This window comes from Myotis brandtii, unplaced genomic scaffold, assembly GCF_000412655.1.
Source record: "Myotis brandtii unplaced genomic scaffold, ASM41265v1 scaffold699, whole genome shotgun sequence".
NCBI lineage: Eukaryota > Metazoa > Chordata > Mammalia > Chiroptera > Vespertilionidae > Myotis > Myotis brandtii.
The window spans coordinates 1160587-1180535 of record NW_005370733.1 but is presented as its reverse complement, the minus strand read 5'-3'; the positions used below and the strand labels follow the sequence as shown (position 1 = coordinate 1180535).

At 57.9% G+C, this 19949-nt stretch overlaps 1 protein-coding gene across 2 annotated transcripts; it reads left to right on the top strand.

Moving 5' to 3' along the window:
- Positions 1 to 1565: 1565 nt before the first annotated feature.
- Positions 1566 to 19808, top strand: AIF1L (allograft inflammatory factor 1-like). 2 transcript variants are annotated; one of them, XM_014529884.1, is made up of 5 exons: positions 1566 to 1601; positions 10125 to 10191; positions 12092 to 12133; positions 14468 to 14630; positions 17065 to 19808. In XM_014529884.1, exons 1-5 carry the CDS (start codon positions 1581 to 1583, stop codon positions 17150 to 17152), a joined length of 381 nt encoding a protein of 126 aa, XP_014385370.1. In that variant the 5' UTR covers positions 1566 to 1580; the 3' UTR covers positions 17153 to 19808. The 2 variants fall into 2 exon arrangements, with proteins under 2 accessions (XP_014385370.1, XP_005882208.1); XM_005882146.2 differs by lacking the exon at positions 1566 to 1601 and adding an exon at positions 4326 to 4506.
- The last annotated feature ends 141 nt before the right edge of the window (positions 19809 to 19949 follow it).

Sequence of the window (19949 nt, the reverse complement as noted above, 5' to 3'; positions counted from 1 at the left end):
GGGCTTCCCCCAATTTCCTCCCTCCTCCCCGGCCCCTGTGCCTCCAGGCAGGTTCCCCCTCACCCCCTCCACTCGCTCTGGACCTGGCGTCTCGGGTTGCAAGTTGTTACTCTTAGAGTAGGAGGTGGGGCCGGGCTGGGAGCTTCCATACCAGCCGCTGCTGCGCCCCCCAAGCCCACCTGGGACCGCCGCAGGTTACACAGCCCAGAGGCTCAGAGGGGCCAGGCGGCTGCCAGCAAGTGTGGGCCAGGCTGCTGTTAGCTGCCCGGGCTCCAGGCTGGCAGGCCAGTGCCCTCTCCACCATAGACAATGCTGGGCTCCTACCTGCCCTCACACCCACCCTCGCAGCTCTTTCCCACTCCCACGTGTAGCGAAGGCTCCCTCAGAGCCTCCGTGCTTTTCTGGCCGGTCCTGGTGGGTTTCTATAAAGAAAGCCACCCCGCCTTGCCAGGTGCACAGTGGGAGCCCCAGAACCGTCTGTGTAGTGAGCGGGTAGATCCTGGAAGATAGGAAGTGTCAGAGCCTGCGGGATTGGCCAGAGCAGAGGCTGCGTAGCCAGCTCTGCGTCTCCACCGAGTTGCCCTGGGGTCAGCCAGGGAAGGCCTGCAGTGTGCTTGGTGCAGCACCAGCCCGGGGGAAGACCTCCGTGGATGGTGCTAGAATTATTCCCTGAGGAAGACATCTCCGAGTTCCTTCCTAACTCTGTGGGGGCATGCCCACTGAAACGGGGCTGGGCATCCCCCCTGCTGGCTTCCTCGGGTGGGGGTCGGGCGCTGAGCACCCAGGGTCCCAGCCCAGCTCTGAGTCCCAAAGTGGGAAGCTGGTGGGGTCAGCAGGGTCCTGGGGGAGGCTGTGGGGTGGGGCCAGGCATTGCATGGCTGCAGTATTTCAGTGGGGTGAGGGGGGGGCTTGCAGTCTGGACTCCCTCTTTGGTTTTCTTGGATTGTCTAGATTAGAACTAGGCAGCCTGTCTGATTTCATCCCACTGGCTGTAGGGATTTCGGGGAGGACTCTGGGAACCCCAGGGTCCCTCATTGCCAGCCCTACCCTGCCTGTTGCTGTCATCTTGAGCACAGCGAACGGGAGCCTGGATGTCTGGCTGGGATCTCAGGGGTCTAGGCTGCTGGGCCCCCTCCCAGTTCAGTCTGCAGCCTGCAGGCCTTGGCTTTGCTTGCGCTCTGGACAGGCGCCTGGAACCCTGACCTCATACAGCCCCCTGGGCCACTGGGCCGGGCGGGTTCCAAGCTGGCCGAATCCACCCACAGCCCGCAGGACCCTGAGCCAGAGACAGCTGGGGATGGGGAGAGGTGACTGCAGTTGGACAAGCCGGAGGAGCTGAGAGTGTGGGACTTTCCGGTGCCAACCCCGCCCTCGGAGGGGGCAGACTGTGAGGAGGCTACAGGGTTGTTTTGGGAGGGCGACTGGGTTGGCTTAGAAAGGGGGGCTGGACTGGAGAGGGTGAGCAGGAAGCTGTGTCTACCCCGCTTGGGACCCCAGTGCCCAGAGAGGGCAAGCATAAGGCCACCGCCACCCAGAAGCCAGGGGCAGAGCTTGCAGTCTCGTATCCTTTCCCTGCCCAGATGCTATGCGGAGGCCACTGTGTGAGCCAGGCTGCTGGGGCGCGGGCTCTGGGCCCCTGGAGGAAGGAGGCTCCAGGACCAAACCCGAAACTTGAGCTGCTTCCCACCGCAGTGGGTGGAGGTGGCCCCGCCAAGGGTTAGAGTCGTGAAGGGGAGGGGAGGGGAAGGGTGTCGTTGGCGCTCTGACCTTGAACCAGGCATCTGAGATAATGGTAGTCGGTTGTTGTGATTTCTCAGCGATATAATCTACGTAAAGCACATAAGGAGAGCTGGCTGCTGTCATGATTGTTATCGTTGGTTTGTTTAGGGCTTAAAGGCGCAGGGCGTGGACACCAAGGCTGAGATCTGCCCTGGCCCCTGCTGGCCGCGCAGCCTTGGTCTGGAAGGGCCTTCGTCTTGCCCGCCTGAAATGGGAGCAGTGGTCCCTGCCCTGCTCCGAGTCCCAACAATCAGTGGAGGCGAGCGGATGAAGCTCTTTGCAGACTCTGAGGGAGTCACTCTGAGGGTCTGAGTCCGTTTCACCCATGGCCATGGCCATAGTGGAGGCTCCCTGGAGTGGACAAGTTCTAGAGCAGCGGTTCTCAACCTGTGGGTCGCGACCCCTTTGGCGGTCGAACGACCCTTTCACAGGGGTCGCCTAAGACCATCCTGCATATCAGATATTTACATTACGATTCGTAAAGGTAGCAACATTACAGTTATGAAGTAGCAACGAAAATAATTTTATGGTTGGGTCACAACATGAGTAACTGTATTTAAAGGGCCAGAAGGTTGAGAACCACTGCCCTAGAGGGAACCATGTGGGCAGCCACTGGCCTTCCTTTGGGGTTCAGCTTCACTGCCCCACTGGAGTGGGGTGGGCGGGGAGGGGCTGGACTGAGCCGCTGCCCAGCAACATCGTGGAAGCCGGAGGCTGTGAAGGGCAGGGCTTCGTGCCCACTGCGTGAGCTCGGGCACCTCTGTGGCTACTGCTGGGGCAGAGCCTAGCGGGCTGGCAACTCTGGGGGCGTCTAGGGTCAACGTCCAAGTTCCTTTGGGGGCTTTTCTCCCCCCATTCCCCAGGGTGGGCCAGCTTCCAGAGGGCGGCAGGGCAGCTCAGTCTTAGCTGTTGTTATTATAAGGGATTCAGGAGCGAAAATAGACTTGGGTGGGCCCGAGGTCCTGGCCGAGCTGGAGGGAAATGTACTCTTTGGGTTTCACTGTAGCTTCTGCTATCATTTTCTGAGCACTTGGCGTGTGCCAGGCAGTGTGCCAGGTGCGCTTGGGGCATCATCTCGTTGATGGCTTGCTCTGACCCTGTGAGTGTGGGTTCCCATGTTATAGAAAACAAGACTCGGAGGAGGTGGAGGCAGTTGCCTGGGTTTAAGCACCCAGCCTGTGCTCTCAGTCTCCACGCTGGATCGGGTCTCCTCTGTGCATGCGCGCCCCCATCTGTGTGCGTGTGTGTGTGTGTGCATTCTCTGCACTGTGGAGCAGGCAGGCCAGGCGCACACCTCCTACTCCCCCCACATAGCTGACATTCTCTGAGCCCTGATGGCATGGCAGGTGACCCCAGGCCACAGGCCCAACCTTATATGGCAACAGAACACATTCTCTCCAGCTTTGCACAGGGACAGAGAGAAGTGGTAGGGCTGGTGGGTGCCCTTATTCTTGGGACCTCGGAGGGGGCGGGGAGTGCGTGCGTGGAGGATCCTGCAGGCCCTGGGGGTAGGGAGGCTGCAGCTGGAGCCGGCCGGAGGCCAGGATCTTTACCCAAATAACAGGAGGCGGGCCTGGCACTTGACCTGCATCATCTCACTGACTCCTGTCAAAGGAACGTTGGATCAGAAACACGCACCACGAGAACGTGTAAACATGGCCACGGGACACGGCTAACCAGGCCGCCCATTTCAGAGATGAGGAAACAGAGGCTGTCAGGTGAAGTCACCTGCCCGAGGCCCTCCAGCCAGGAGGAAGTGAGAGTCAGGAGTCTGACTTCAGACCCCGCCCATGGCCCGGCCTGGCCTGGCCCCTGTCCACCAGGTGGCCATGGCCTAGCTGTGACACAGGCCTCTCTTGCTTACCTGGATAAAGATCTCTGGCTGCTGTCCCGCCCTCCCAGCCCTCCTGGGTCGAATGAAGGGCACTCAGCGTTCCCTGTAGCATTTACGTGCCGCGTGGCTATTTCAGGACCCACGTGCCATCTGTGCCGGGAAGAGCTGGGCGCGACAGGCTGGGTATCTCTGCCCAGAGGGGTATCTGTCCCCAGCTCCTCCCGGGCAGCGGGGGACCTCTGTGACCTGACCCAGGCACTACGCAGGTGTGTCTTTTCCTGTGTACTGGCAGTGCCACTGTGTCCCTGCCCAGGTGATTGTGCCCAGCTGGCATCACTGGGCACCCGTCTCTCTTGCTCTTCCTTAATATATTATAAAGGAGGTGGTGATAAGCGGACACGTGAGCCTCCGAGGATTCAGTGTCCCCACAGGTCCAGCCAGTGGCGACCTCAGTGTGGCCATGTCACAGGAAGCGAGCGATGGAATTTCTGCAGGGTCTGCTTTACTGGTGTAGCCGATGGGGTGTTTTTGTTCAGCCGCCCCATCTGTTGGCGAGGACACAGCGTCCGGATGAGGCCCCGGAGCTGCTGTGGGGAATGTGAGCCTGCTGTCCTTTGCGGGTGCATGTTACAGGCTCCGTCTACGTGCCAGGCACCGGGCTGGGCATTTGTGGCCTGGTCCTGGCCCTTTAAGAACCTGTGCACTGCGTCATAGGCCTGACAACCTGGTATAGTACCGCCTGGGCTCGGGGTTTTCGCCCAGGGTTTCAGCTGCCAGCCCCTTGGATGGCCTCCAAGATGGTGATATCCGCCCGTCCCAAAATTCTGCTACAGCTAGTACGTAAAGACGAGCCTGGAGGGCCGGGAGCAAGCAGCCGGGAGCAGGTGCTAGAGGTACCGGCCCAGAAAGAGAGTTAAGTCTGGGGGAATCAGGCAGGTGGCAGGGATCCAGGCTGCCAGCCTCTGCTGGTTTGGGAAACAGCCCCTCCCGGCATGAGCACTGGGATGGGACTCCCGTAGGCGGGGGAGATTTGATGTGCTCCAGGGACCAGCAGTGGCAGGTGTGGCTGCCGGCACTGTCCCGTGGGCCGGAGATGGGCGCGCTCTGCCCGTGTGGATGGACTGTCACTGCTAGGTCAGCCAGGTGTCCAAAGTAGAGCTTGCCCTTGAGGGATGGCCATCCCAAGACTCACCAGCGGGACTTTGTGGCACAGTGTGGGACAGGGAGTTGGCGCTGGGTCACTTCTCTGCCCTTGCCCTGCTCACAGTTATCTCTCTGGGTGATCCAAACGCATAATGGTAATTGCTAACCCTTCGTAAGGGTCTATGCCGTTAGCTCATTTCATCCAAGCCAATGAGGAGATGCTGTTATTATGATCCCATTTCACAGATAAGGAAACCGAGGCCCAGAGTGGGAAAGCAAGTTGCCCGGGGCTACAGAGCTAGGAAGTGCTGGATCTGGGATTTGAACCCCGGCACCCTGATTCAACTTCCCTCCCCGCCCCGTCGCCCCACACGCCCTGCACTCAGAGTTTATGTGAGGCTTCCGACCGTGTGGCTCTAGGCGAGACCTTTCCCGTCTGAGGCCTCAGTTTCCCCAGATACTGAACAAAGAGGACCAGCTGGATGCTCCACGTTCTGTGATGGATGTTTTAATTGCTCTGTCACCATCCGGGGCCTTGCCTTGGACACCCCGGCTTGGGGAGTGACTGCTCAGCTCACAGCTTCCTGTTTCCGACCCCAGGCTCCTGCCTGCTTGCTTTTCCTGGCTCTTTGCCAGGGACTGCCCAGGCCACCAGGTCTCTGAGCCTGCCCCTCTGCTTAGCAACGGTCACTCTCAGAGCCCCTCACTCCTGAAGGCCTGATAGCAGTTCCTGCAGCTGGAAAGGCGAGTCACTGGGCACAGTGGGCTGGAGTGAGAGAGGGGGTGGGGGTAGCGTAAACACCCCCCCACACCCTGTCCCCTGAGGGTTACCGGGTGGGCCCCTGGCTCTGGAATAACCTCCTTCTGCAGCTGCCCAGGAGGAAAGGTAACTCCTGGTATTGGCTTTCTTTGCTCAGAAACCTGTGGTCAGGCCACCTTCTCCGTGTTCAGGGCAGGGAGGGAGCTGGATGGTGAAGGGAGATAGCCCATGAACTGTTGAAACGTTGTCATCTGGAGCAGGTTGAGCAACCTCCCTGGGCCTCAGTGGTCCCATCTGTCAAGTGGGGAGGCTGCGAGAGGGGAAAGGGACATCGTGAGCAGCCTACGTCGGGGAAGGACACTTGCTTCCGGTCTTTTTACTGGGCCACGTGGTCTGGACGATGAGCTGAGGTTGTCAGTGGATCGTGCAGATAGAAATAACAGAAGATGACAGGCAACCGCAAACACTGATTTAGCACTTACAGGTGCCAGGCGCTGTTAGGAAATTCATAGGCATTTCCTTACATACTGTCCTTCTCAGAACAAGCCCGTGAGATGTTTGCATCCTTCCTACAGATGAGGAAACTGAGGCACAGACCAGCGAAGTACTTTTCACACAGCTGCTAAGTGGTTCACACCCAGGCGTCTGGCTCCAGCGTGCCCTCTCTGGGTTTCGGCTTTTGCTTTTCTTCCAAAGGGGGCTGACCTCTCTCTCTGTCTCCTCTGCCTGGGGACCCAGAGTCAGGGCAGCCAGGGGTCCTGGAGTCTGCACAGATGGGGTGCCTGCCCACTGGGCATGGGTGGGCCCGGAGTTTGGGCAAGGATGTGGGGGCAGATCACCTGAAGGGGAGGACGCTGTGGGCTGCGCATAAGCAGGAACCATGACTCCGGAGCTTGGAGGTGGGGTGGGAGCTGGCAGCCCAGCCAGTGGCGCTCCTGCTCCTGCTCCTGCCGCCCGCCTTCCCCAGCCCCTGCCAAAGGCAAGTCCACACAGCTGCCCAGGCCCAGGGCCAGCAAGGGCTGCCTACCCACCCACCAATGGGTCAGTTGCTTTTCCCACCCCTGGTCACTCTGTGGCTCAAGCATTTGTTACTTTTGGCTCTAAGAAAAAATGTGATTCTAATCATTGAGTCACTCGTCCCCCCCGCTACCCCCCCCCCACCCTGCCATTTCGGGTGAGAGAGGAAAAAGTCATTCTGGCTAAATGGCAGACTTCTCCATTCATTCAACAGATGTTTATTAAGGGCCTACTACGTGCTGGGTGCTAAGTATCTGGGAGACTCAAGACAATAAACAGGTGCTTCTAGAACTTGTGGCTGAGGGCCGGCCTCCTCCCATCATCCTCCCAACACCCACTTCCTCAGGTCACTCACCTTTCCAGCTCCGTGCAGGCAGGGAGCCCACGTGCCTCCTCTGTGGACTTTAAGCCCAGCTTGGCCACTTGCTAGCTGTGCTGCTTTGAGCTCATTATTTATCCTCTCTGAGTCTCGATTTGGTCACTCATCCTGCAAATATTTATTGAGCACCTACTATGCGGAACCTACCTTCTCACAGGGGGAGACAGACGATGGACAATACCTTTAATAAGCAATTACATTGTGTTAGGAGGGGATTCATCCCATGGAATAGAAAGAGACGCCCCGGAAGGTAAGGCGGTTGGAAGTGGAGGCAGGGGCTGCAGTGGGGTGGATGGGGCCGGCCTCATTCAGAAGGTGACAGTTGAGCAAAGGCTTGAAGGAGGCGAGGGAGAAAGCCGTGTAGAAATGTGGAGTTGCCTGGCAAGCGTGGCTGTGGTTGAGCATCGACCTATGAACCAGGAGGCACGGTTTGATTCCTGGTCAGGGCACATGCCCAGGTTGCGGGCTTGATCCCCTACTGGAGGCAGGAGGCAGCCAATCAATGATTCTCTCTCATCATTGATGTTTCTATCGCTCTCTCCCTCTCCCTTCCTCTCTGAAATCAATAAAAATATATTAAGAAAAAGAAGCGTGGAGATGAGGGATCCAGGCAGGGGGCCCAGTAGAGCAAAGTCCCAGTGGGAGCAAGCCGGGCCAGGCCGGGCCAATCGAGCCAAGGGGAGTCGTCATCGCACTCCGGGGTTCCCGCCGCACTCCTGTCCTTGCTCTCGGTCGCTGCCTGGTTGTTCATGTTCATCTCTGTGATTTGCCTCCAACACCCAAGCCCATGCCCTACGCCTTGAGCCCCGTCTGCCTGGATTCCTAGAGGTGGTCAGGACACATTCCTAACGGCTCCGGCCGGTGCAGGGTTTCCGGTCGACCAGAACGTGGGAGCTGGGAGAGCCCCAGGTGCCGCCCGCCCGAAGGTGTCCCTGTTCCTTCCGTGGTAGGTCTTCCTTACGCATCACCCCAAAGTCTGGGAACCGCTCCCACTCGTCCCTCAGCTGGACAGGTTTGGGGTCTGTGACCCCGGGGGGTGCCTGGTTTGCTCGGGGTCACAGACAAGAGTTAATTGTCCTACTTTTGGTCCGCGGTGGAAAGAGCTCTGAGAGGCAGCCAAGGGGAAGTGGAGTCCCGGACGGAGCCAGCGGAGGACAGCAGCCTCCCCGACAGCAGGAGAAGGTTGAAGGTTCCAGCTCCAGCTCAGTGCGGGCGGGGCTGTGCGCCGTGCATGGTCATGAGGCCCCAAGCCAGGCCCCGGGGCCGCCCTCCACCAGGCTGCTGGGGGCACAGGTCCTGGCGTCTGGTGCGCACAGGTTCCAAACCAACCTGCGTTTCCTCAGTGCCCGGACTTGAGACGTATTATCCGAGCTCTGTGGTCCTCCTGTTCTTACGTGTAAAACCAGCGTCCTAGGGGGTCTAATGGGGAGCACAGCGAGGGGGTCATGTTGGCAGGTGGGTTTCTCCTTCTCTGTCAGAGGGGCTGGGTTCACATGCAGACACTTGGGCCCTGGAACGGGTCAGGTTCTGCCTCAAACTAAATCGCACCCATTGCGTAGTGAGCACGGCCAGACGAGCCTGGTTATCCCCGAGGAGGGACAGGTGCCTGAAGAAGTGGGTAAGGAGGGGACTGAGATCTGAACCCAGAGTGCTCTCTCACCCGTTCAGCTTTTTGTCATTCTCTTGTTCTACTTTAAGCCTCTAGGGCAGCGGTTCTCAACCTTCCTAATGCCACGACCCTTTAATAGTTCCTCATGTTGTGGTGACCCCCAATTTCATTGTTACAAATTGAACATAATTAAAGCATAGTGATTAACCACAAAAACAATATGTAATTATATATGTGTTTTCCAATGGCCTTAGGCGACCCCTGTGAAAGGGTCATTCGACCCCCAAAGGGGTCGCGACCCACAGGTTGAGAACCACTGCTCTAGGGGGTTACACGACAGGCTGGGAAGGTAGTGAGCTCCCTGTCCTAGGAGATGTGTAAGTACAAGCACATCTTAGTGGGAAGTAGCAGCAGGAATTTAGAAACAGATTGAGTGATTGACAGATGCCATTGACTGCCACTGTGAATGCTCCCTGTAATGTTAGGATAAGGGCTCTGTCTTACTTGCCTTGGTCTCACCTGCTCCCTTGCTGCCTGGCACACAGCAGTGTACACTGCAGTCCCTCCAAAGCTGTTGAATGAGTGAGTCAATGAATGAATGAGGAGTGATGCCCATGTCCAATCGGCTCAGTAATGAGAACAGTGCGATCCAGAGAGAGGGCATTTGCGGAGTCCGGTGCTAGGGTGGGCATACACCCTCTGCTTCCCCGTCTGCACGCGGGTTCTAGGGCGGTTTGAAGATTAGCAGCGACGCCCTGTGCTGGTGGAGCAGGTAGCTTTTGTTTTAAAGCCAGATGAATGCCTGCCAACTGCCCATCTTTAAGGGTCGAGGTCAAGGATATAGACTTTGAATGAGATGGAGCTGAACTGAAGCTCTGGCTGTGTGAGCCTCAGTTTTCTCATCTGTAAAATGGGAAACTGTTGGGTCCACTGGCGGATCCAGAGAGAGCATGCAGGTAGCTGCTTCATTCTGGGGCTCTTGTTGGTGGCCCTGACCCTCCCTATCTGGTTCTGAAAGGACTCATTTGAATCTCTCCCAGTATCAGAGGGGAAGATGGGCCTATTTTACAGGTGAGGGCACGGAGGAGAGGGGGAAGTGACCTCCCAGGCAACGCACAGTCACGTTCTGGCTGGAGCCGAGCCGAATAACACGACAGCTGCTTATGGAGCACTTGCTGTGCGCCAGGAGTCACACATGCACTCCCCTTGGGTTCTCATGCAAACTCCAGAAGTAGCTGCGATGATTATACTGCTCGGAGAGAAAGCACTGGAAAACCAGAGAGGAATTCGTGCGCTAGGGTCACATACCTAAGCAGTTACTGCGGAACCAGGCGGCTCGTCTTTGGGCTCATTGCTTCCGGGACCCCAGAGCGGGGTGCCCTGGGGGAGGCAGGTCCCTGCGCCGATGATCCCGTGTGATTGAAGGTGTTCCATCTTCTGGAGCAGACCCTCCAGGCCCCGCCCAGCTTCTGAGCCCGCTTCCTCCGCGGGGGCTGGACTCGCACGTCTGACCTGGCAGGAGAGGAGGCCGGGGCACTGGGCCTCCTGCGGGCCAGTCCTGCCTGCTGCCCGCTTGCTCAGCTCTGCCCTCTCGCCTCTGTAGGAGTTTCTCTGTGACCAGAAATACAGCGATGAAGAGGACCTGCCAGAAAAGCTCTCAGCCTTCAAAGGTGAGCGGGGCTGGCTGCCCCACCCCCCGGCCCCCATCCAGAGGATTCCTTGCCCCCAAAGGGCCAGGCTGCACCCCTTTCCTCCAGAACGCCCCTATTCCTGGTGGGCTGCAGAACAGGGTGCCCAGTGAGAGGGGGCAGGTCCCTCCACGGCCTCCAAGCGCCCCTGGCCCCTTCACCCCTCTCCTGTGGGCCTCAGTCTGCCCCTGCCCCTCTCCCCACAGCTGCCCCGCAGGCTCAGGTTGGCTCCTGCCACCGCTGCCCAGGCCCTCTGCGCGCTCCGGGGCCCCAGCACACAATCAGGTCTTTGTAGCAGCCCTGGCCTCTCCCCCTCCAGCTCTCCCCTCCAGCGGGGAGCGTCGACAGCCCCTGTGGAGAATGGACGCTTGTGTCTGCGCAGTGGGCCAGGGGGCAGAGTTTCTGCCCATTGAATCCCAGCAGCACGGGATGAAAAGAAAACAGGGCCCGGGAGCCCGCGCGCACGCGGGGAGGGGGCGGCATAAAGGTCCCTCTGTTCCGGCCGCGGGCGCTTGGTTCCGGGCCAGCGGCTCGAGAAAGGAGAGGAGCCCTGCACATAAGGAGCAGGCGCACCCACCTTTCCTGCGGGGGGTGCACTGGGGGGGGTGCACTCGGGCGCCCTGGAGGACCACGCGAGCATCCTCGAGGCCGAATCCCCCCAGAGCCGTGGCACTGCGGGCCGCCTCCCTGCTCCCAGCAGAGAACCTGCCAGGTCTCCTCAAACTGTCCACGCTGCGGTTGTCCGGGCAGGACACCATTGGCTAAGCGCTTCTCCTGCGGTGTTGTGAGCGCCCTGAATCATCCCCCTCGGCCAGGAGGGAGGTGATGCCGTCTTTAACTTAGAGAAAGTCAGCTCAGAGAGGTGGGGTCATTCGCCTGGGCTCGCACGGCTCCCCTTGGGCGGAGTTGGGGCTCGAACCTACATTGATCTCATTCCAAAACCCCTGCTCTTAAAAGGGACAGGTGTCTGGGTAGCAGGTGCTGGGGGGTGGGGGGGAGGGAGGGTGGTGCCCAATTAGAAAGGCTGGGAGGCCTGAGGCCTGAGGAGGAGCCCTGTGACTACCTGGGAGGGACGTGCCAGGCAGAGGGTGGCAAGCCCAGTGGGAGCAGCTGGGGGGCCAGGCGCAGCAGGCCAGTGGGTGGAGGGAGGGGATGGAGGGCGAGGCAGCCTGAGAGGCTCCTGAAGGTCCGGGGCCTCGAGGCCCCTGGGAGGACCTCGGCTCTTGGCGCTGGCTGCTCCCTGAGGAGGCGCCCCGAGGGCCCTGCTCTCCTGCGGGCGCCGGGTGGGCTGCCCGAGGCCACAGGGTTTGCTTGCACACACCGCCCCCAACAGAGATGCCAAGGTGTCCACGTCATTCTCTCGCTACTGGGGGTTCCCGGGACCCCTGGATCGGGACGTTTGGCTCAGTCTGTAGGTGAGCTTTGTGGGGAGGGCAGGCCCATGGGCACTCCTCCGGGAAGAGCAATGGCTTCTCGGTGTTGCCCGCGACCAAGGTCCCGAACCACCGGGACTCCTTACGGTGGTGCCCACACCTGGCTGCCCGCCAACCTGCCTCTCCAGGGCCAGAATCTATTGTAGTCACTGAGGCCGATTGATGCAGCCAGCGTCACTGGTGGGACCCGGAAGGAAACAGCTGTCCCGTGTGGGAGAGGGTCAGAGGGACCCCTCACGCCTTTCTCCGTGGCCCACAGGAGAGCAGTGCAGGCAGGACAAGCTCTTTTTTCTGCTGAGATGATGGGACTGGTGTGAGACCCCCACGCGGATGAGGAGTTAGGGGTGGGCTCCCCAAGGACCTGGCCAGTTCCCTCAGGGGAGTCACTGGGACTCGCAGGGGCCACCCTTCTTCCAAGCTAATGCCGGTGTTTGCTCTGTGCTTTCCAGAGAAGTACATGGAGTTTGACCTGAACAATGAAGGCGAGATTGGTGAGTGAGGCCGTGAGAGTGTTGGGGGACCAGGGTGCTTGGTGGTGGACGGTGTGACGGTCCAGAGAGCTGCACAGACTCGCCTGATGTGTGAGGTGTCAGGAGCGTGAGGGGCACACACCGAACCCTCCCAATGGGCGGGGCCAGCTGAGCCAGGGTGGAGCCCGACTGCCTTTACCCTGGATCCATCGCCCCAAACTTCTCTTCCCACCGTTTCCCTCCCGACCCGCTCCTGCCCTAGCCTCGGCCTCCCACCCCAGGGGACCCAGCATAGAGAGTGCCGCCCCAGCGGGGGCTGGAGGTGCTCAAGCTTTTGACAGCCTGGCCTAGGGGGCTGGGGTTCCCTTGGTCCCCAAGCCTCTCCTCCCATCTGTTCACTGTCCTGCAGTTGACAAAGTGCCTCGACTACACTGGGTCCCTCCTCCAACAGACCTCATCCTGTCCTGCCATCCAGACGCTGCGGGTGACCAACGCCTGTCCCCTGGCACTTACATTCAAGACCATGTCTTGACCTTCACCAGTAGCAGAATGACATGGTCAAGGCTGGTTTAATCATCCCATTTCACAGCTGAGGAAACTGAGGCTCAGAGCGACGAAACGACTTGCTCAGGGCACGTGGTTGTTAGGTGGCGGGCCCGGGTCCTCATCCCTCCTCCGGTTCACCCTGAGCTCGTGTTGCTGCGTTCCTACTCCTCTGTCTTCTCTCTTTCTTCCCCCTTTCGGATATTTTTACTTTTTCCTCTTCAGAAAAAAAAAATTTATCAAGTTAAAACATTTTCATCAGAAAAAATTTTGGAAAGCCCAGCAAAGCACAAAGACAAGTAGACGTCACTCACCCACAGCCCACCTCCCAGAAATAACCGCTCTGCGCGGTTCATATCCTTCCACGCTTTGTTCTCATCACAAGTGCTGTTTTATAGCATTTTGAGAACCTCCTTTATTTTAAAAAGTAACATATTGTGAGTATTTTGACATATGATTTACTTTTCTTTTGAAATATAATTAGTGGCTGCATAATATTCCATTGTGGGGATGGACTGTAATTCATTCGGCCAACGCCCTAGTGTCATTGATAATCCTGCGAAGACCATCTTTGTATGTGAATCTTTGTCCACATTATTTCTTAAGAGTAAATCTCAGGAATTAGACATCCCGGGTCAGAGGTTTTTGAAGCATCCCGCCAAACGGCCTTCCAGAAAGTTCTTGCCAGCTTCGAGTCTGGCCAGCAGCTGTGGGAGCCCTTTCACTCCTTCCTGCAGAGGCTGCCCAGCTTTCTTTGAAATGCCCTGGACATCCTGGCACCTAGGGGTCTGGCACCGGTCCTGCCTGCCCTGCCTCTCCGGTGAGCTGGCTTCACAGCCGGCCCTAAAACCTGCCTGCCGCACCCCCTCTCCCGCCATCCTTTGCTGACCATTGTTCACGGAACAATCCGAAGGAAATTGCCTCAGATCTTGGGAGCCGGGTGGTCAGAGGCAGGACTCCTCGGGGCGTAGTGATTTTCTGGTGCCTCCCTTGTTTTTCTTGAATTTTGTTCTTTTGTTGCTTTTCCTGCTCTGCAGGGTATTTTTGGACCCTCTCCCTTCTGGCCTAAGTGGTGCCCCTGACTGCAGGGTGGGAGTGGGAGTGGCAGATGGGAGAAGCTGCCCCCTGACCCCCGGGAGATGATGTCGATGCCTGGGGTCAGGCCAGGTCCCTGACCCCACCTCGCTGGGCAGTGGCCTCCTGGCTCCCTGGGCAGCAGGCCCCGGGCTCCCCGTACCCACGGGGAACAGCTGAGATCACAGGAAAGAACAGCTGCTCATCACTGTGCGCCTGCCTCCTGCCGGGTGCTTCTCGCGCATCATCCCTCCCAATGGTCCCATCCACCCGTTTTTTTTTTTTAAATATATTTTTATTGATTTCAGAAAGGAGAGGGAGAGAGAGATAGAAACATCACTGATGAGAGAGAATCATTGATTGGCTGCTTCCTGCACGCCCCTCAATGGGGATCGGGCCCACAACCTGGACATGTGCCCTGCCTGGGAATCGAACTGTGACCTCCTGGTTCATAGGTTGATGCTCAACCACTGAGCCACGCTGGCCAGGCCCATCAACCCATTTGACCGCCGATGGGAGCAAGGGTTCAGTGAGGTTAAGTAGCTTCCCCCGGGTTCCACAGCCAGAAAATGCAGAGCTGGATTCCAACCCAAGTCTCTGTGACACTAGAAGCGCATGTCCCTAACCACTAGTCTACATTGCCTCCGAAGGATACGGGGACGGAGTGATGGGTCCCTAGAGCAGCAAGGCCATGGACTTGCCTGCCTCCCCTTCACGGGCCTGCTTTTCCTCCCGCAGACCTGATGTCTTTAAAGAGGATGATGGAGAAGCTTGGGGTCCCCAAGACCCACCTGGAGATAAGGAAGATGATCTCGGAGGTGACAGGTGGGGTCAGCCACACCATCTCCTACCGAGACTTTGTGAACATGATGCTGGGGAAACGGTCGGCCGTCCTCAAGCTGTGAGTACCTCCCGCCTCTCCCGGGGCCTCTGAAGGCCCGGTCACTGTGTGGAGAGGCCCCTGGCCCGTGTGGCCGCCGGGCAAGGCTTTTCATTTCTCTGAACCCGCCTTCCTTATCTGTCGAATATCACACCAGCGTGTACCGTGCAGGTGACATTAGCCTGTAGCAGAGGCCGGGTAGAATCGTCACTCAGTAAGTGGCAGCTGTGATGACAGTGGCAATGACGATGACAAAGCTACTGGCAAAACTTTCTGAACCTCAGTTCTCTCGTTTGTAAGTGGCTCTCCCACCCAGGGGGTGGTGTGAGCACAATCTAGAGTTAAACACCGCTCTAGAGGGCGGTAGAGTGGGCATGCTACTCATCTGTAAGATAGAGATGTAATAAATATCTTCCGTGAAGCGTTGTCCTGAGGATTCATGAGATAACACACCTGAGAGTCTAGCCCGGTACCTGGCTGATGGCACCTAGACCCGTGGTGGCTAAAGTCACACTCTATACGCAGGTTCTCCCCCACGAGGGCCTGCAGAGAAATTCCCTGCAGAGTCTCATGGTATTTGAGCTGAAAAGGACCTCTCTTGGCTTTCATCAAATAAGATTAACTTTTTTTTTTTTTCAAATGTCAAATAGACTTGTCTCATTTTACAAACGGGGAAGTTGAGGGTCCAGGAGGCTGAGTAATCGGCTCGTGAGCCCACAGTTGGAGCTGGTCAGAGCTTTTCGTGTGGGTGGGGCGGGGCCGGAGGTGTGCTGGGAAAAGCACCAGGGTCAGATGGCCCTGGAGGGGGCGGGGTAGCGATCAGTGACGATGCTAGTAAAAGGACGTCGAAGATTTCGTGCACATGTACTGTGTCAGGCACTTGACACTAGACTTACCATTTGTTAATTCAGCAAATATTTACTGAGTACCAACTGTATGCAAGGAATTATTCTAGGTGCTGGGGACACACGAGTTGCTGGCCTCCTCCTGGAGCTTACATTCTAATGGCAGGAGACAAAGAAAAACACCAGGTTGTAATGGTGTCATCCAAAAATCACAAAGTGGGAAGAGGAATGGAGACGATGCGATGGGGGTAGGAAGGACCTTACTGAGAAGGTGACATTGACCAGAGCCCTGAGTGAGGGAGACGGGAAGAGAAGAGCCACGTGAAGATCTGGGGGGAGCTTTCCAGGCAGAGGACATGGCACGTGCAAAGGCCCTGAGGCAGAATGTGCTCTTGTTTTCAAGGGACAGCACGGAGGCCAGGGTGTCTGGGCCATTAGTCAGGACACTGAGTGGAGAATAAGTCTGCAGAGGTGGGCAGGGGCCGGGGGACATGGGGCCTTGTAGGCCCCAGTCAGACTGACCATTTTGTCCTACAGTGGAGGGAGGCCACTGGAGTGCTCTCAGCTAGGGGCTGACTTTAAAAGGCCCCTCTGGCTGCAGCAGGGGCGAGAGGCGGCAGGGAGGCCTCTGCAGGTGAGGGATGCAGTGCTCGCTTGGAGAGGTGCAGTGCAGGGGGGCAGGAGCTGTTGGCCTGGGCAGTGATTTTGGAGGGAGAGCTGGAAGCACTGCTTCCTTGCCCAGAAGTGGGGTGTAGAGGAAAACGGGGAGTCCGAGGAGTCTAAAGTCTGGGGTCTGAGTAACTGAGTGAGCGACTGTGCTGTGTGCTTGGCAGGAAGAACAGGCGGGGAAGGCGGGAATCAGAGCTCAGGTTTTGATGTGTTCAAGGGAAGTGCCCTTCAGACAGCCAAGGGGAGAGGCGGAGGGGGGAGCTGGCAGTGCAGCTCTGGAGCTCAAGACAAGCTGTTTGTGGATGGTGGCCCTTTGGGTGGGATTTAAAGCTGGGGGGACGGGAAGAGCCCAACCAGGGAAGGACTGATGCCTGGACCAGCTCCAGGAGGGAAGCACTTGGGCACCTTCACCCTCCCTTCCAGGTGGAAACACGAGCATCAGCGGGGTCGAGTGCCTCGCTGGAGTCCCCAGCTGGGAAGTCGTAGGTTGGGGCTCAAATTCAGGGTTCCCCCCCGGAGACCACACCATGAATCCCTACCCTCAACTCGCCAGACTTTCCTCTCAGAGCAGTGGGAGGTTTTTGAAGATCAGAGGGGTTTTGAGCAAAGCTGTGGCCCAGCCTAGCTCCGCCTCCTCCAGGCAGTGTCGTTAGGGGAAGGTGCACGGCCTAGAAGTCAGGGATCCCGAGTCTTGTCCTGCTCGGGCTGCCTGTGTGGCTCTGAGGAGTCACACGGCCACTCTGCCCCTCAGTGGTCTCCTGTGTAAAATGGGACTGGGAGCCCCTCCCACGTAGCCGCCGTCCTGGGCTTCGGAGAAGACCCCGCTTCGAGATGACGGAAGGGCGCTCTGCTGAGGACCCGCCGGGGAAGGCTGGAGGAGCTGTCCCTGGACGGGAGGGTCCTAATCCTGTTGTTTTCTTTTTTCTCCATCTCCAAACCAGAGTCATGATGTTTGAAGGAAAAGCCAAAGAGAGCAGCCCCCAGCCGGGTGGCCCCCCTCCAGAGAGAGACATTGCCAGCCTGCCCTGAGGACCCCGCCGGGACCTGCCCCTGCCTTCCCTGCCCGTCCCTCCCCCCTTTATCTCGCTGCTCTCTGGACTCATGTTTTGTCTTATTTGGGGTTTTTTTGGTCGTTGGGCATGTTCATTTGTTTTTTTCATCTGCAGAATCAGTGATCTCTTTGTAAAGCGCAAATTATCTGCCTTAAAGGGGATCCGGGGCCCCTCCCTCTCTCCTTCCACCCTCCTCACCACCCCCCACGCATGCAGAAGAGCTGACATCAAACCAAAAACGGGAGAGGGCGAGGCCAAGGTGGGGGGGCTGGAAGCCTGTGATCCCCGCACTGGGAGCCATCCTTCCCAGAGGCCTCTGCTCTTAGCCCCGGCTTGCTGGCCTGGCCCCAGTGAGGACCTCAGTCCAGCTTTAGGAGACCCTGAAGTAGGAACAAGGCTGCAGGGCCTCGCTAGGGATTCCTCAGACACAGGTTCCAGTGCTCTCAGGGGTCCAGGATGTGGCTGCTCACTGTCCTACCACCCAGGTGACGCCCCCCTCAGGCCAGGCTTCTTCTCATCCTCAGTGAGCTGGCAGAAGGAGGAAGCAAGCAATTTGAGCCCTTCAAGAAGGTTCCTGAAGAAATCCTCCAGCCTTGCCCCCGGGCCACCCTTTACAGGCAGCTCAGAGGGAGTCCTGTCCCTTGCTGGGCAGCAAAGGGCTTTGGAGAGAGAGGGGAGGCCAGGGGCCTTGGGGAGGGGGGGTCGTCTCAGTCTCGTCCTACTTTGTAGGGAGGATGCTGAGGGCAACAGGCCAGGAGAAGGCAGAATAAAATGCTTGTGGCAAACAGAGCACAACTTGGCTAAGCCAACCAAGACCTGAGAAACGGGAGGTTGCCTCTCCGATCCCAGTCTGCTTGGAAATGACTGTGTTCCCCAGTCGCCTCCCACCTTACGTCACTGTACTCAGTCACGCAACCGGTATTTATTGACCACCTACTATAAGCTTTAAGTCTCCCCTCTTTGTGCTGACATGTGCTGTGTCCACCGTCTCTGTAACTCAACTCACCCTTTCCAGATCGCCCCAAACCGTGAGCTTGGGCACTGGACTGGGGTCTCCTGTGTCCTTTATTACGGACTCACATGGTTTTGCAGCCCCGATCCACCCTGTAGGTTAGCTGAGCCCGTCCTCCCGTGTCACAGGTGAGGAAACTGTGGTGGCCCACAGGGGTTAAGTGCCTTGCCCGAGGTCAGGGGTTCATCAGGAGAAGGAAGAGCCTGGACTGGAGCCCAGGTGTTCAGATGCCCCGCCCGTGCTTCCTCGCTGCTCTGGGCTGCCTCGCTGGTCCTAGGTCAGCACCTGGAAGACCCCGGGCCAGGACTCCCCTTCCCAGTGCCTCTGAGTCAGCACCAGGGTTTGGGTAAGGGCCAGGTCTGCCTCTGTAATTCCGCACTCGCTAGAGCTTTTCACCTAAGCTGCTTCTCAGAAGGCACGCAGGTGTCACACTTGGCCGCATGCTGGCTGAGCAGGAAACTCAGCCTTGGCCCCGCCTGTGCTCTGGAGTCCCTTACTCTGCCCGCTCAGGACTTAGATGCACTCACCCATTGAATGTATTTATTAAGCATCTGCTATGGGCCAAGAGCTAAGAACCCAGTAGTGAAATAGACTCATATTTAGAGTCTAGTGGGGAAGTCAGACCCAGGCAGGGAAAAGTGAGATGGATGTTAGGAAAAAGGGGGCTCTGGGGTGACTGCACTGCAATCCTGGGGGAGCCAAGCTGGGCCCAAGACCACGCAAGAGTCTTGGAGAAGCCTCTGCCCAACCTGAAGTGGCAAGGTGCTGTTGGAGCTGGAGCCAGCGTGGGTTCCTGCGGCTCCTCGGTGACCCATCATCAAGGGCCCAAGGAGCTGCCCTTCCAGCAGCATGAGGGCATGGAGCCGGCAGGGAATGGGAAATCGGTAGGCCAGGTTCACTGGTTGGTCTCAACCAGTTCAGCAGCAGATTATTCGGCCGTGGCTGGCTGAGCTTCAGGCTAAGGAGCCGCTCAAATGCACAGGCCTAGTTGAAGTTTAAACCCAGCAAAAACAGTTCTCCCTGTAAATGTAAAATCTCACCCCACCCCCTTCCCTGTCTTGGCTCCCCTCCCTTCTACCCCTCCTCTCTGGGACAGGATGTCTCTGAGCAAGGTAGAGCTTTCCTGGACTACCCACCATAGTTAGCGTACCTGATCCTCAAAGAGGAGGGCAGAGCCAACCAGGCTTCTTTCAATAGGCCCCCCAGTTTACAAGACCACAGGCAAGACTCCTCAAGGGAGGAGAGCGAGGGATGTGTCCGCAGCTCTGGGAAGGGCAGGCAGGAGCTCTCTCCTGGAGGAAGAAGGGCTCAAGAATGGCCCCTGGAGGGGGGGGGGGCGGTGGAGTCTGCATGTATTTCAGGTTGTGGCTATTGGCTCCTGCACTCTGCTCTGACCAAGGGCTCAGCTTCTTAGATCTCCAGCTGTCTTCTCTCTGAAAGACCAAATCTAACTAATGGAACCAGAAACGTGGGGACTGCCAAGTGTGGCTTTGTCCCCGCGACTCGAAAGGAAGGTGTGCCAGGCAAGTTCAGGTGGATGCAATGTGTGTGCGGTGTGTGTGGGAGTGTGTATGGTGTTGGAGATCATCTCTACAGACTGGAAATAAAACAGACAAACTTACCAATGTCTCGATTGGTGTGTCCTGGGGATGGGTTCCAGGGCTCAACGAATTCTGAAGAGCTAGCGAATAGAGTAACTGGATGAGTGTGTCTTGTGTACCAGGCTCTGCTAAACACAGAACTTCCTCGCCTAACAACCTAA